This window comes from Mycetomoellerius zeteki, unplaced genomic scaffold, assembly GCF_001594055.1.
Source record: "Mycetomoellerius zeteki isolate Tzet28-1 unplaced genomic scaffold, Tzet1.0 scaffold164, whole genome shotgun sequence".
In the NCBI taxonomy this organism is placed as follows: domain Eukaryota; kingdom Metazoa; phylum Arthropoda; class Insecta; order Hymenoptera; family Formicidae; genus Mycetomoellerius; species Mycetomoellerius zeteki.
The window spans coordinates 327,213-342,323 of NW_017256594.1; the positions used below are offsets into that span (position 1 = coordinate 327,213).

Consider the following 15,111-nt stretch of genomic DNA (forward strand, 5'->3'; position numbering starts at 1 on the left):
TGGCTACGGTTACACCGTGCATTTAGGCCGCGGCCTATACAATAGATGTCTTTGTTTATTCTGTATATTAAACAAAGACATCTATCGTATAGGCCGCGGACTAAGCGCACGGTGTAAACGTAGCCATTGTCCTTGTTGGAAAGCAAGCCCCATAGCCTTTGATGCCTAGGTCCAATCAGAGAGACCGGGTCACGCGATGCAATTTGCCACTCTCCCTGTGAGGCTCTCTAGTTTGAGCGGCTCGTGAAATTGGTCGCGTTCAGCAGATTCAACTGTTGTGGAGCGGATCCGTGAATGCTCACTGCCATTGGATGATCTAAAAAAATACACCAATAGCAACGAGCGTTCACGGATCCGCTCTTCAACAGTTGAGCTCTGCTGAACGCGATCATGAGGCTTGTTCTTTTTGCCTGAACTTTTGCACCAGTTCGTCTTTCTTCCTCTTCTTTCGTCCTGGAGAGAAAAGAAAGAAAGATGAACTGGTGCAAAATTTCAGCCAAAAAGAACAGGCCTATTGTACCTTGAGTCACGTGTCACTTATGTTTTCCCGCGCTTGGACGTGTATAATCGTTGACTGATCTAGCTGAAATATCTTGAGAAAATATATTGATTTTAAATTCGATTAATTTTGGTATCGCAATCAAAAGTTCGTAATGACGGTGTACCATCTGGAATAACGATTTTGCTGCAACGCATTGTGTATATATATATATATATTTTTTAGGCATTATTGTAATACGATATACTACGATAAGAAGAGATGGCAAATAACGGTGTCGAGCTCGAGAAATCATTGCAAGAAACGACCCAGGACGTGGAGCAGAAGATGAATGAAAAGGCAAACGAAGAACACGAGGAATATCAGTATTTGAGACTTATCGAGAAGGTTATTCAGAGTGGAGCAAAGAAGAGTAATCGCACTGGTGTCGATAGTTATTCTATTTTCGGCACGCAAATGCGATTCAGTTTACGAGATGGTAAATGTAGTGTAGTTTCAATTAGAATATTTATTGTTGTTTATTTTTGGTAAAGCAAAGATAGCCGGTAATAATTTATAAGCATGGCAGTTCTATAGATCTTTCAAACTTTAATTTACAGTCTTCCAAAATATATAGTAGAAATGTAAGGGAATATAATGGTAGATTGACTACAGAAATCAAGTAGAATTTACTGACAAAACATTTAATATAGATGCAGTTAACGCCAGTTTACCACAATATTATCTTTGAATCTGATGGCATATTGTTAACACTTTGCTTATTCGATTATAGGTGTTTTTCCATTACTGACAACTAAACAAGTGTTCTGGCGAGCAGTGGTTGAAGAACTATTGTGGTTTATCAAAGGATCGACAAATTCCAAAGAATTGTCGAATAAGGGTATTCACATTTGGGATGAAAATGGTTCACGGGCTTTCTTGAATTCCTGTGGCTTCACTGATAGAGAGGAGGGTGATTTGGGACCTGTCTACGGTTTTCAGTGGCGGTACTTTGGTGCTGAATACAAAAACATGTACACGGATTACACAGGACAAGGTATTTTTGATAAAAGTATTCTTTAAAATAAATTACCTAGAATTCTTCTCCTTTTCATATATTTGTTCAACACAGAAAAGTGTGATTGAAATTTAACTGCGTATTTATTCTAGGAATAGACCAATTGAAAGAAGTCATTCACAAAATAAAGCATTCTCCTGAGGACAGACGTATTATAATGTCAGCCTGGAATCCGGTTGATATTTCAAAGATGGCATTGCCGCCGTGTCATGTTTTTGTACAATTTTATGTAAATAACGGAGAATTGTCCACGCAGCTTTATCAAAGAAGCGCAGACATGGGTTTAGGAGTGCCGTTTAACATAGCGTCGTATTCTTTGCTGACTTACATGATCGCTCATGTTACTGGATTGAAGGTGAGGATCGATACTCCGCACTCAAATTCGAGACAGATCTCGTTCTATTTTTTATTTCCTTTTATTTTTAGCCAGGAGAATTTGTACATACAATGGGAGACTGCCACGTCTACGTCAACCATATAAGCGCCCTTAAGGAACAGGTAAAACGCGAACCGCGCGAGTTTCCAAAATTAAAGATAATTAGAGAAGTTAAAGATATTGATGATTTCATTGCCGAGGATTTCAAATTGATAGATTACAATCCATACTCCAAACTCTACATGAAGATGGCTGTCTGAACTACCTCGCTTGAATAAGCTTAATCCTCTGAAAGATCTATGTAATTTACATTTTGTTCTCATTCATTAATGAAGCTTTACAACTATTGTATGATTCTTTAATAGAACTGATTCCTCTTATACTTAGTTTCTCACTAGACATAAATGTATAACCAATCATATTAAAGAATTTTACAGTTATAAAGCTACTTTTTTTGCTGAATGCAGTCCTTAATTTTCCTATTTAATGTACTTAACTGATAAACGAACGTACTAGAAACTAGTCTTTCTATAGTATTTCTGATCAGTATTAAGATACACCGATTAAGTGATAGTACTTTCAATTATACAATATTTTTAACTTGAGAGATATAAAAAAATTACCTTAATATAGCTCGATTTCTCTTTGTATATGGGCTGATGTTAAAAGTGATGAATTATATATCTTATATTGTAACCTCCTAGCTATACATATATCATAAGTAAAGTCTTATATACGCATATACATCTATGCTAGTATGTATATATGTGTATATTTAACTAAACTTAACTTTTTAAGAGAAATTATGTTTTTTTTTTCAATAAATCTTGTACCTTAAGTATATATCAATATCTTCAATACCCATCACATGTAATTCATGCAAATCTATCACGATTTGTTTCTTTATTCCAATAAAAATTATCGCACGCGCTATTCCAACTTCTATATTACACAAATTTAATTTTTTTTCCGGTCGATTATGATCGACAAGTATGGACGATCGCAAAAGGCCTTATATAAGCAGCTTCTATAAGTATAACAAAATTATGTAATTCTATATATAATATGTATAAATTCGTTATTTTTTAAATATAAATCAGTAAGAACAAATATTGGAAATAATCGCCCCTGCATTATAAACAAAAAAATTATTTTTAACGAATTCAGGTAGAACTTTTATATATAGGAATATTTTTGTTATAAAATGCAGTTTTATTTTAAACTAGCTTCGCGTCTCTCCTATGAATATTTTAATCAGGATAAGAGTACAGTCAAATCTATTGTATCTTTTATTAATGGATCTGCTACACACAGCAATTTCTTTTTACGAGGTGCTGGAGCGGTAAAAAGCTCCGTTGTGAAAAAAGCAACTATACAAAATTTAGAAACAACTGCCGATTTTCACAACGATCCGATATTTCCGAGAGACGTCTTGTACAATATTTCGCAAATCTTTCTTAATGGAGGCTTTTGTACGTCAAAGGCTAGCACATTTGTACATCATTGGACTGTGTACTTAACTGATGCAACTGTTGAGTGACCGCTAATGTGCCGCATTCATTCACCGTTATGATCACCCAGATAACATCTATGACAAAAAGATAATTTTGCGATAAAATACGATAGAAATTGAATCGAATAGAGCAATCTAGAAAAAGGATCGACGAGTTTTATTCTGGAAATTAAAACAGAAAAATAAACAATGATATTCTTTTGTACTTAACATTGTCACTTTAAGATATCAACAAGATAAGTAAATTGTGAATCACAAGCTATGTACAGATCACATCTCAATTAATATACTTAAGTTAAAATTGTGTAGATGTGTAGATCAAGGTTGATTTACCGATTTATATTAGCGGAACATTTATTTATTTCTTTTAATATTATACGCTCTTAAATTTGCTGATCCTTTTTCTATATCACATTCTATCGGAAAAGCTGCATAGAATTCAGGATGTACCACCAAAGTAGACACCGTTGGGCGTCATCATTCTCCATTTACTCTGATGCACGCCGGTTTCAGCCGGACTTTTCAACGTTACGCTTAATTCTGTAGTTTCTTTGGGGGCCAATGGTGGAACAGGTATCCGCGCGCAGCCCATTAGCACTCCACTAGAATGTTGCAGGTGGATCCCACTGGGCCATGCCTCGGTACCACTGTTCTGCACGCGCCATGACTTCTGAAAGTTTGTATTAGGTGGCACAGCTTCTCCCTCGCCGATCGTACTGTCGCATATCAATGTCATACATGGTGTGTTGAAGGGATTTCCAAAATCAATATAGCTGCAAATCGCTGCTTGTAGATTCCTGGAAGAAAATTTATGTTACAATAATATCTAGCAAAAAGGAATAGATTCTATACTTGCTCACAAGAAAAACAAACTACTGTAACGTTACAATGGCTCGCTTTTTTTGTGGACGAGTATATTTCTAAATTTAAGTGATAAGATTTCAACTCGGGTTTTATTTGTCTTAATGTAACAATGACAATTGTTCTATGACTGCTGTTCTGTTATTTGAAAACAATTAGAAGACAAAAGCAAGGACAGGATCATTACGATCGAAACATAAATTGCGTTGTAAAACAATTTTCGTTTGAAGGTTTAATTGACGGTTGGAATAACAAATCTACATGTACTTTTAATTTTTAAATCAACAATTAGTTTAAATATTTAAATGTAAATTAAGAATTTACTATCCAACATCATTGAATGCTACTGAAATTTTTTTTAGCTGTGCCTTCCATTTAAAAAATGGTCTTTTTATCTTCAAAATACAAAAACATTGTTATGTATGCGTCACTTAAATTGCAGACTAAAAGAGCACAAAGTACAAATTATCATTAGACTCTGAAATAGGACACTGGCAATATTTTGACATAGATTTTTCATAAAAGCAGGACAACATCTTGAGGAGAAAAAAAAGAGAAGCTTAAAGAAAACGTGACGCAATACTCGACGAATTACTCTTCGAATTTGAAAAAAAAAAAAGGAAAGAGGCCTTTCAGAGAGGTTCGAGAAAAAATATCCCTGCGGGGGGTAAACATGGCGATGCAAGGTTATGTGCGTGGGCAGCGTACACGGACGGCAAAGTGGCGTCCCGATAGGGGGAATGTCCGTTTACCAGTTGTTCATGTCAAGAAAGAACGCAGCTGTGGTCTCGTTCAGATGGCTGTCCGCCAGTAGCTTCTGCAGCTGCTTCACTAGGTCATCTTTGTCTGTAGTGCCTAGGCAGCTGAACTGGTGCAGCAAGTGTTGGTCCAGATCGTTGTTGCGATCCATGATCGCTGCTTCTTGAACGACACTCAACTTGAACGGTGCTCAATGTCCATGTGCCCCGGACTGTCAACGTCGAACTGTCAACCCTGTCTGCTCTGTTTATTTTTCCACCTCCTCTCCTTCGTCGTCGTCGTCGTCGTCGTCGTCGTAATCTCAGTCACGGATTTTAAATGTCATTCTCCCAAGCGACACTCAGTCCGAGTAGTGATGGGCAGTGTGGGAATTATTCTCGCATGGGAATGTTCATGCGCATGCGTAAGCTGACGTCACAGTCGCGTGTCGGCTGCTTTCACAGCCGTATCTGCGACAGTTAGCCGTTAGGTGCCCGTGCCGGCCATGCCCCGTAAAGGGCTCTAAGGCCGGTATTCGTAGTCGGTTCTTATTTTAAGACCGTCTTAAGTAATGTCTTAAGTCGCTAATACGGCCTTCTGATTGATTCATGACTTCTTAAGACTGTACTTAAGACGGTCTTGAATATAAGATCTGACTATGAATACCGGCCTAAGTCTTTACGAATTTTCGTGCATTTTTTGCGAGAGGTAAAGTTCACATGTTTTATATATTTTATGTACAATGTTTTTGTTGGAATACTAGTAAGGTTTTCTGCAGTTTTCCTTACTCTCGCAACGAATGTTGGTATTCACGTAATAAATCAGCTGCAGACGTAAAAAATAACAAACAAATACATTTCTTTATTATTATTTGTATTAACTATTTATTCTATTTGTTTAAAGGAACTTTTTTCTCTTTGTAACTCCCTTCATATTTCCTTCCTTGCTAGGGGCCTAACGATACCTCAGATCTTACCCAGATATATACATTACTGAGCAGTCATAGCGTTTGTTCAGTGCGCATGCGTCACTTTATTCCCACACTGCACTCAGTCGGTCCGTATCGGTACTGTGCATATCCATGGTACCCAGTCCAGAGCCGTCAAATTCTGGATCCTTCCATTGAGCCCTCCCCTTTCCTCTCGTCGTGAGACTACAGGTCATTCGTTACTTTCGTTTCTCTTCCCTCTCTCATTGTCTACCTAAGGGCTATCTATCAGTTTTGGAAGGGTATTTTTGTAGTCTAATATTCTACACTCTTTTACAAAAAAAATTATGCATAGGTCTAGTAGACGTTGGGATCGTTTTCTCGATAATGGTGATAGATATGGCTTCGACGCACAGGACCTTTTTCATAGATCTTCTCGAGAAGAATCGAAATAGTCCTGTGGAATTTTATCGTATCTCTCACCGTTTTCGAGATAGTGGCTCTTTTGTCCAGACCTGTGCGTAACATTTTTTTGTATTTTATATATTCGTACTTGAGATTAATTTATTATTATAAATTTTATACATTTAAATTTAAGATCATTGTTTATATTTATGATTCCAACAAAACCACCATGTAACAGATCTTGAGATCGTACCTGAAATAATTTTAAAGATTAATATAAAAAATGCCTTGATATATCATCAAACGCGCAACGAAAGGCTTGAAAATAAGCGAATATCATCGCAATCTTTCGCCTTGTCGGTCTCGCTCGGTTCTAGAAAATTCAAATTTATTTCGATGTCTCTTATAATTCCCGATCTTTTATTTCTTTTTCCAATTCACGATGCTTGATCGCCTTCCTATCTGTTCACCTCGTTACTCGAGTTATTTCAGACGAGGCCCCGCGAGTCAATGTTGCGCCCCTACGCAGTATACTCCGTATGAAAAATAATATTTTTCGCGCGACAGTCCGTGCAAAAACGATAAGCGATAATCAGCCTTTTGCGGTCGTGCGCGTTACCTTGACCTTGTCAAAGAAAATGGGAGCTTTTCTTGAAAATGAATTAATTCACAGATGTCGAGATAGCGTGAATTTTAACAACATGGAAAGTTTTCTCCATCTTCTTTCTAAGGATGCTTATCCCACTTTAAATTCCTTCTTGATATCTCTTTCTTTCAAATAATAGCTCCGAAAGAAACTCCGAAAAACTTCTCGTTGTTTTCATTGCGTATTAAATTTATCAGTTCGTTTTAAAACGTAATATGTAGATGCGATGTCCAGAAAAAAAAAACTTATAATTTGCATCTCTCAGATATCACATACATCATCGCATACAGTCAAGAACAAAAACGCCGTCCCATTCCGGTACGCAATAATTTTTAATATGCGAAGTTATACACATCCTTACTTTTATTATATTATCTTATTTTACGAGAAATAAATATAAAATCAAAAGAAATAGTTCCTTAGTTAAGAAATCTAATAAAAAAACTAACAGAAATTTATTTATTTTTAAATACATAAATTACTGTTAATATATATGAATATTTTAAAGTCATATTCCACCTCAATAAAATTCCGTTAATCATTAAATAATTCACTTGTCGGAATTATTTAAAGCAAAATTTATAATTATACAATTCATCCTTAATCTAATCGTTCTTCTTACGTAATAATAAAAAAGATAATAATTCTATTAACAAAATACTTCAGGAAAAGGAAAAAAAATGAAAAATACAAAAGTTCAGTAAAACGGGTCTCACGAATGCAACTGCATCTGCACCGTGCCTGCACCTATTCGAACGATCGGCCAATCGCTGGACGGAAAACGTGACAAGAGTCATGGACTGCGTTCGAAAATACTACCCGAGTGCCTTCGAGTATCATTTTGTCTTTGTTGTTCACCGAATATTAAATGAAGACAAAATGATACTCGAAGGCAGGGTTGGAAATTTAACGCTGCGAAAGATTTTTTACATTTCCTACGTATAAAACGTATAAGGCCGGAATCAGACTACGCATTGAAGATTGAGATCGAAGATTGAAGATTGAAATTTGACCAATGAGGGCAAAGGAATTTTAGCTCCTATTGATTGGTCAAATTTCAATCTTTCAATCTTCAATCTCAATTTTTAATGCCTCTGATTCCGGCCTAAGGGCCACTGTCACTAAGCTCAGTTAACTTAACTGGGCCAATTAATCCATCGGAATTGACCAATCTGTCAATTCTTCAAACAAAATGACAAATGTGATTGGTCAATTCCGATGGACTAACTGGCCTAGTTAGATCAACTGAGCTTGGTGACAGTGGCTACGTTTACACCTTGAGCTTAGTCCGCGACCTATACGATAGATGTCTTTGTTTAACCTACAGGATAAACAAGGACATCTATTGTATAGGTCGCGGCCTAAATGCACGGTGTAAACGTAGCCAGTGACCCTTAACTGATTAGTTTTCTCTGTTGAACGCAGCCAATGGTGGGGAAAGCTCGGGTGCAGTTCGATCGTCCGGCACTAGACGGCTGCTTTTGCCCGCGACTGTATTAAGGCTGCGTTCCGTTTCTCGCATGATGCGCATAATGCATCATTTATCCTTGTTTAACATTCGATGAATAACAAGGATAAAAGATGCTTCATGCGCGTGATGCATGAAACGGAACGCAGCCTTAAAGCGGGGAGCACAGACTCTTTCATAACGCATAACATGTAATGCATAAGAAATTCAATCAATCAGAATTCTTTATTTCATGGAAAGGAAGGAAACGGAGGGCTTTGATTGGTACATTTTCTTATGCATTACGTGTTATGCGTTATGCAAGAGTCTGTGCTGCGGCCTTAAAGCGGGGAGCACAGACTCTTTCATAACGCATAACATGTAATGCATAAGAAATTCAATCAATCAGAATTCTTTATTTCATGGAAAGGAAGGAAACGGAGGGCTTTGATTGGTACATTTTCTTATGCATTACGTGTTATGCGTTATGCAAGAGTCTGTGCTGCGGCCATTAATCGTGGCAAGTGCGCATGCGCAGCGCGCGTGGCGCGGGACAGCCGACGTTCGAGACAAACGAGCGGCGCGCACACGGCTGTGTGATGTGACGGACGCGTTTCACGGGCGCTCGATCACGACGATACGGGGAGAAAAAAAATAATCGGACGGTTCATTTCAGAAGTGTGTCCCGCGCTGGACGTGCACGGCGAACGCGGGGCGGAAAGCCGCGCATGAATCGCGGTATGACGGAGCGTGTCTGAAGTCGAAACGAAAAATAACGGAGTTAACGAACTGAAAGTTTTTTCGCGCATTCCTAGTCTTCGACGATGATCTCGCGTCGAATTCGGTCGAGATAAAAGAACGTGGAATATTTCAGGGCACCTCGCGCAAAAAAAAAAAAACGAATAAACACAGCAAACGGGAGCAAGGTATGAGACATTTTCGCGTTTTTCACACGGCGATGTTTATGAATTCGTGTGTCGCAAAATAAGCTCTGCATAACCAACAGGATGCGCCCGAGAGGAATACTTTATAATGTACATCACGCTTGTTTTTAGCTTGTAGCTAATATTGCACACAAACGTCTAATACGAATAATTATCTTCCGAATGGAAAATTATTTAACGCATGAGCTAACTTTGCTGCTCGTTATTTTTTATTTTGCAAAAAGTAAGTAGATTAAAGAAGGAGTCATTTTCATTAATGGGAATTTATACATTTTGTAAATTTAAATTCTGAAACCATAGATTTTAATTTCAATTTTTAATATTTTATCTTAGAAATTTAGTTTTTTATTTTTGGTTTTACTAGTTAAAGTTTCTGCTTTTTCCTTTTGTTTATAGGATAGAGCATGGCTATTCTGTGTGTCAGAGAGAGAGAGAGAGAGAGAGTTTCATCTTTAAAATAATACTATTTAAAATTTACGATAGCAAACAATATCTTTTTGCAGTGACATGCTTATAATTACATTATACATTCGTCATTGCTCCTTGAGGGCACAAACATAATTATCTTTAAATAATTAATCTGTTCTGTTCAGAAACATAAGTATTATCGCGAGAAATGAACAAAAAACCCTGCTCTACCCTATAAATTCCTTTTGTTTATCTACTTATTTTTGATAGGCCTATCCGCTGATTTGTATTTGCCAGCAGCTCAAAGGCCGACAAGATGATCGGGCCATCGTCAGGAACTGCTGGCGAGGTCACCGAGAGTCAGTGCTGTGCCTCCGCCAAACGGAAGATCTTCGACGACCTGGAGGTCGACGGATCTAAACGAAAGGTCTTCGAAGAGTTGGACATCGACAGCTTCTGCAATGAGGTCCGCCAGACGAGTCGCAAACATTATCTCGAGGAACTGGAGACGCCGGTGGAACTGGAAACTACATCGAACGACATCATCGCCAACGCGGCGGCATTCTTCTCTCCGATGTCTGCCCAGGAGATCGTCGAGGAATCGCAAGTGGCGCATCTGGAAGTGTTGCTGGTGGATGGCACAAACTGCACCTGGACGACCATGTCGGAGCTGGAGCAACAGCAGAATGTGGACGTCCTTGTGACCTCGTCTTCCTCGTCGTCTTCAGTATCATCAACCTCATCCTCGTCAAACACATCCGGATGTGCCGAACGTCATCCTACAGAAACCTATATTGAAGAGCTTCATTATCAGCCAGCAGTATCGATGAATTATTGGGAACCGGTCGCCGCCCCCGTAATCTCGCTTGCTAATCTGAACACGCAACAAAATAAGGGAACGACAAGCAATAATCAACAACAGCAGCAACAGCAACAGCAATTCGAGGATCAGGAGAATGGAAATCTGTCGTGGTTGTTGGACTTCAAACTGGACTCGTTCATCGAAGCCGCGGATGATAGATGTACTATGGGACCCACCGCGACAACGAAGAACAATTATTGTGGTAAGAAAAATGCAAAATGGTTGAATTAACGCTTTCAAATATTATTGAATGAATTCTGAATATCTGAATTATGAATATTAAAGTTAAAGAAAGATAAAGAAGATAAAGAGATGAAAGCAGATAAGATGTCATATGTTTCGGTGTTAGAACTAGAAATTTTATTTAGTTCTAACATACTTTATTAAATCTTTATTTAAATTAAATGAAGTTGGAACTAAATAAAATTCTTATATATATATATATATTCTTTAAAAAAATTCTCTTTTTAGATCGATCAATAAAACGAATCGCGAACTTCCTGCTTGCGACTATTTTCGAAACGATAGTAAACGATGTCATCCAGGATGAAAATTCTTTTCAGAATTTTTACATAAGTTTCCAAATTTTTCAGAATTTCTGAATAATTTTATAATTTTTTAGAAAGTTTTTCAGATTTTTTTATACAGAAAATTTATACGTCTTTTTTAGAAATCTTTATATATGTGCATTCTGAAATATTCTAAGATTTCTCATTCTATGATTTCTGACAAAATCTTATAAAATTTAAAAACATATTTTTTTACAAATTATAGAAAAATTTTAGAAATTTTAAAATATTCCAGAATTCATATATATGAGAAGGTTTAAGAAAAGATGTAGACTTTCTCAGTTTTTTTGAAAAGTGTTCCTTATCCATACGAAAATTTTGAGAAACTTTTTCACCAGGAATAGTCTTCAAAAATTTAATTATTTAATTACGAATTTAAAAAATGTGTATATTCCGTTAATAGAATCTGCGGTTCCGCGGCTAATTGCGCATTTTCAGGCAATAAGAATAAACCGAACGGAAGGTCGCATGGCTCCAATTACGTCAACGACATTAAGAGAGGATATGGCAGTCACGAAAATTCGTCGACGTATCGACAGGACGTAAACCAGGCGACTTATCCCGCCAACGGAAGCGACAGCCGAAATTTCTCGTCTACGCGATTCAATGGGCCAAAAAAACCACCCTTTACCTATACGGAATTAATAGAGCACGCGCTACAAGAAAGAGGCGAGCTCACTGTTTCCGCGATTTACCAGTGGATCTCGTAAGTTAGCAGAAAATTTATTACTGTTGTTAGCCAAAACTTTAACTTGTTATTTGCTTCTATGTTGCATCTCCTTGCCAAAAATATTGTCCATGACCGGCGTGCTTATAAGCTTCGCATACTTTCTCTACAATTTTTCCTTCATAGCTTTTCAATTAGATATTTTATTAAACATATACTAATTAAAATATATATTTCTTCCAGTTTATTCTTATATATTTTTTAATTCTTTAATTTTAAACGGAATCACAAATTAAAATAAAACATTCCATTGATTAAAACTGATAAATTGATCCTACGAGAGAAAAATATTTACAAGTTATATTCGAGACGGACGGAGTATCTTTCTTAGTTGCGTATTAGACGCGCAAGGGGTTTTCTACGAATTTACACGAACGTGGCCCGTTGGTTGGGGGTGGGTCGACGGGGGTGGGTTACTTGTAGATGGTACCCATTGGTACCACTGCCCCCATTGCTTGGCACCACCTGGCACTAACTCCTCACCCTTCAGCTATCCTTCGTTGCAGCCCTCAACACGAATGCGCACAATTTACTGCTCCTGTGCCTTCACCTGTTCGATCGCTGTTCGAGCTCCTTGGAAAACACATATATAGATCATTCAGGTTCAACCGCGTAGAGCCGCTCAAACAAACGAGTCAAAAGAAATATCTCCGGTTACTCTGCACAGAGGCAGACCTATAAATATACTACGTACATGTATAATATTAAAAATCATAATCTTAATTTCACGTTTTTTTTGCGTTATCCAAAACTATCAATGGCTGAAAGAGCAACTTTGCAACTATTATAAAATTTTTTAATACACTGAAAAAATATAATGTTATTTCAACAGCATTATTTTAATTGAAAATAATCTTGTTGATTTAACAATAGTATTAATGAAATAAATGAAATTTTATTAAAACAAGAGCATAAATATTTGTTTCATTAATGGTGTTATTTAATTAACAAAATTATTTTCAATTAAGATAATGCTGTTGATACATCATTTTTTTTAGTATATGATTTATATGATAATAACATGATTTATAAATTTAAAGTTGCGAGGAGAAAATCAATCATATTAAAGCATATCTTATAGTTGCATCTTGAAATCATAGGTAATGTGGGTGTGTGTTAAAAATATTATTTTTATTACACTGATACACAAATATGACTTAGAAACAGATTCATTAAACTGTTGGCATAAGTGACAACATTCATTGCGATCATCGTGATCAGTGGAGCAAGTAAATGCACCTTTTAGCATTTCAAATGCACCCTTGGCTTAAATGTTTCTCGTTCTCCACCAAAACTCATGAAATTAATCGCAAAGAGGGGGTGCGTAACGCACCGTGACATCGCTGCGAGCAGGTGAAGGAAATTAGTTTCGTAGGGACGCAAATTACCGTGCGTTTTTGTGTGTATTATCCTTAATTATGTTCCCGTCGATTTGCCTATGTAAAATGATCATAGTAGCTCTTGCAAGCACTTTATTGAATTATACAAAAAACTTTTATTTGGAATGAAAATATAAATCGTGTAACTTAATTTGTGTAATTAAAATCGAAAGGATGCTTTTTCGTCGTTTTCAGCGAGCATTTTCCTTACTATAAAAGCAACGATGATCGTTGGAAGAACTCCGTTCGGCACAATCTCTCGATAAATCCGCACTTCAGGAAAGGATCGAAGGCGACTCATGGAGCAGGTCACCTTTGGGCGATCGCGAATCGTGGCGATTACAGACCTCGTCCATTGCCCGTTAGTCTGACAAATACTACACAAACACAAGTAGCGCAAAATGAATCTGAAGAATCCCGGAGTAACAAGATTATTAGGTAAATGTCTATTCCTCGTTAAGTTTTGTAAAACTATTTCTTCATATTATACTGAACATACGTCTTAACATTACAGCCAAATCATGGACGAGGTGGAGGCTGCGACGGCGAGCATCACGCAGCCGAATTCCGAGGAGGATGCGGACGATATACTGAATTCCGTGACGCTCGAGCATTCTGCCGAGCAAATACTCAACGGGATAAAACGTCAAGTGGAAGTGCAGTATTTAGTTCCCATGGTGAACGATTCTGAGGCAGGTCAACAGAACGAGCAGACAACGGAGCAACAAACGGATTCGCTTCAATGCTCCTTCAAGGAAAGTGGTGAGGACATTGTAATCAATGTTTCTTTCAGAAAGAGATCGACTCGGCATTGGCGAAACAAAATTTGATGAATTGTGAAATTTATTGCAGACTTTCTGAACCCGATATCCAAGGAGGTCGTCGCTGAGGAATGTGGACTCGTAAGCGAGGGATATCTAGTCACGGATCCGACTATCCTGGGATTAAACATGGTTGATCCCGAGATTATAGGATCGGAAAATCTCTTCGGCGAGGAGCTCAGCTTCCAGTTTTATGAATTGACGTCGCCGTCGCAGTTGCAATCCGCCTGACACACAGAAGGCAACAAAGTACGTCTTATTGTGATTGACGAACTTCAGATACAGAACGCGCGGTCGTATGACAACCAGCCGGTTCGCGAAGTTGGTGAAACTGAGAAGACCGTCTCGGAGCGGGAAAACTCGCAGAGAAAATCGCTTGTCAACAGCGATCGGGCCAACGAGGACTGTACGATGACGAGAAGCTGATCTTACTCGAGAAATTTTTCACAATGACGTGGAATGTTCGATCATTTTATTCGATGCGGCTGCTAGATTAACTAGAAGCTTAATTGAACCAGTTAATTGATATGCTTAATGAATGGATAACGAGTCAAGCACGGTACAAATGAGGAAATCTTGTCTCTCAAATGCAACATAGTTCGAGGGTTTGATAATTGCGATAATCACCGAAGGATTTTAACATGATCGGAGTGAGATCAGAAAATAAACAACGTAATTACATATCGTCCAATGTGTGCCTGGTTAAGTGTCTTAAAGAGAAGCATTATTTATCAACTATGCATTAGAATTTCTTCTAGTCTTTTGCGAAACAGTGTGTAATGTTTTTGTATTAGTAAAAAAAGTATGATATTTATTATTACGTAAGTGTATATTGTCCCTGAGATTTATATTATATTCTCGCCAGAGCGTGAAGTGCCCGTTGGAAAATTTCTACTATAAAGATAAACTTCTAATAATATAAAGCAGAGAA

At 37.5% G+C, this 15,111-nt stretch overlaps 3 protein-coding genes across 3 annotated transcripts; 2 read left to right on the forward strand and 1 right to left on the reverse strand.

Moving 5' to 3' along the window:
* The first annotated feature begins 544 nt into the window (after window positions 1–544).
* On the forward strand, window positions 545–3,030 carry Ts (Thymidylate synthase). The gene is made up of 5 exons (XM_018445705.1): window positions 545–646; window positions 725–977; window positions 1,272–1,535; window positions 1,649–1,911; window positions 1,983–3,030. Exons 2-5 carry the CDS (start codon window positions 761–763, stop codon window positions 2,190–2,192), a joined length of 954 nt encoding a protein of 317 aa, XP_018301207.1. The 5' UTR covers window positions 545–646; window positions 725–760; the 3' UTR covers window positions 2,193–3,030.
* A 182-nt stretch (window positions 3,031–3,212) lies between these two features.
* On the reverse strand, window positions 3,213–5,409 carry LOC108721212 (uncharacterized protein C6orf106 homolog). The gene is made up of 3 exons (XM_018445625.1): window positions 5,059–5,409; window positions 3,896–4,242; window positions 3,213–3,520 (listed from the first exon to the last, which is right to left on the reverse strand). The coding sequence occupies exons 1-3, from the start codon at window positions 5,214–5,216 to the stop codon at window positions 3,417–3,419; spliced, it is 609 nt and encodes a 202-aa protein (XP_018301127.1). The 5' UTR covers window positions 5,217–5,409; the 3' UTR covers window positions 3,213–3,416.
* Window positions 5,410–9,057: 3,648 nt separating this feature from the next.
* LOC108721236 (forkhead box protein P4) lies at window positions 9,058–14,425 on the forward strand. The gene is made up of 6 exons (XM_018445658.1): window positions 9,058–9,396; window positions 10,093–10,886; window positions 11,692–11,959; window positions 13,555–13,797; window positions 13,874–14,121; window positions 14,212–14,425. The coding sequence occupies exons 2-6, from the start codon at window positions 10,139–10,141 to the stop codon at window positions 14,409–14,411; spliced, it is 1,707 nt and encodes a 568-aa protein (XP_018301160.1). The 5' UTR covers window positions 9,058–9,396; window positions 10,093–10,138; the 3' UTR covers window positions 14,412–14,425.
* The last annotated feature ends 686 nt before the right edge of the window (window positions 14,426–15,111 follow it).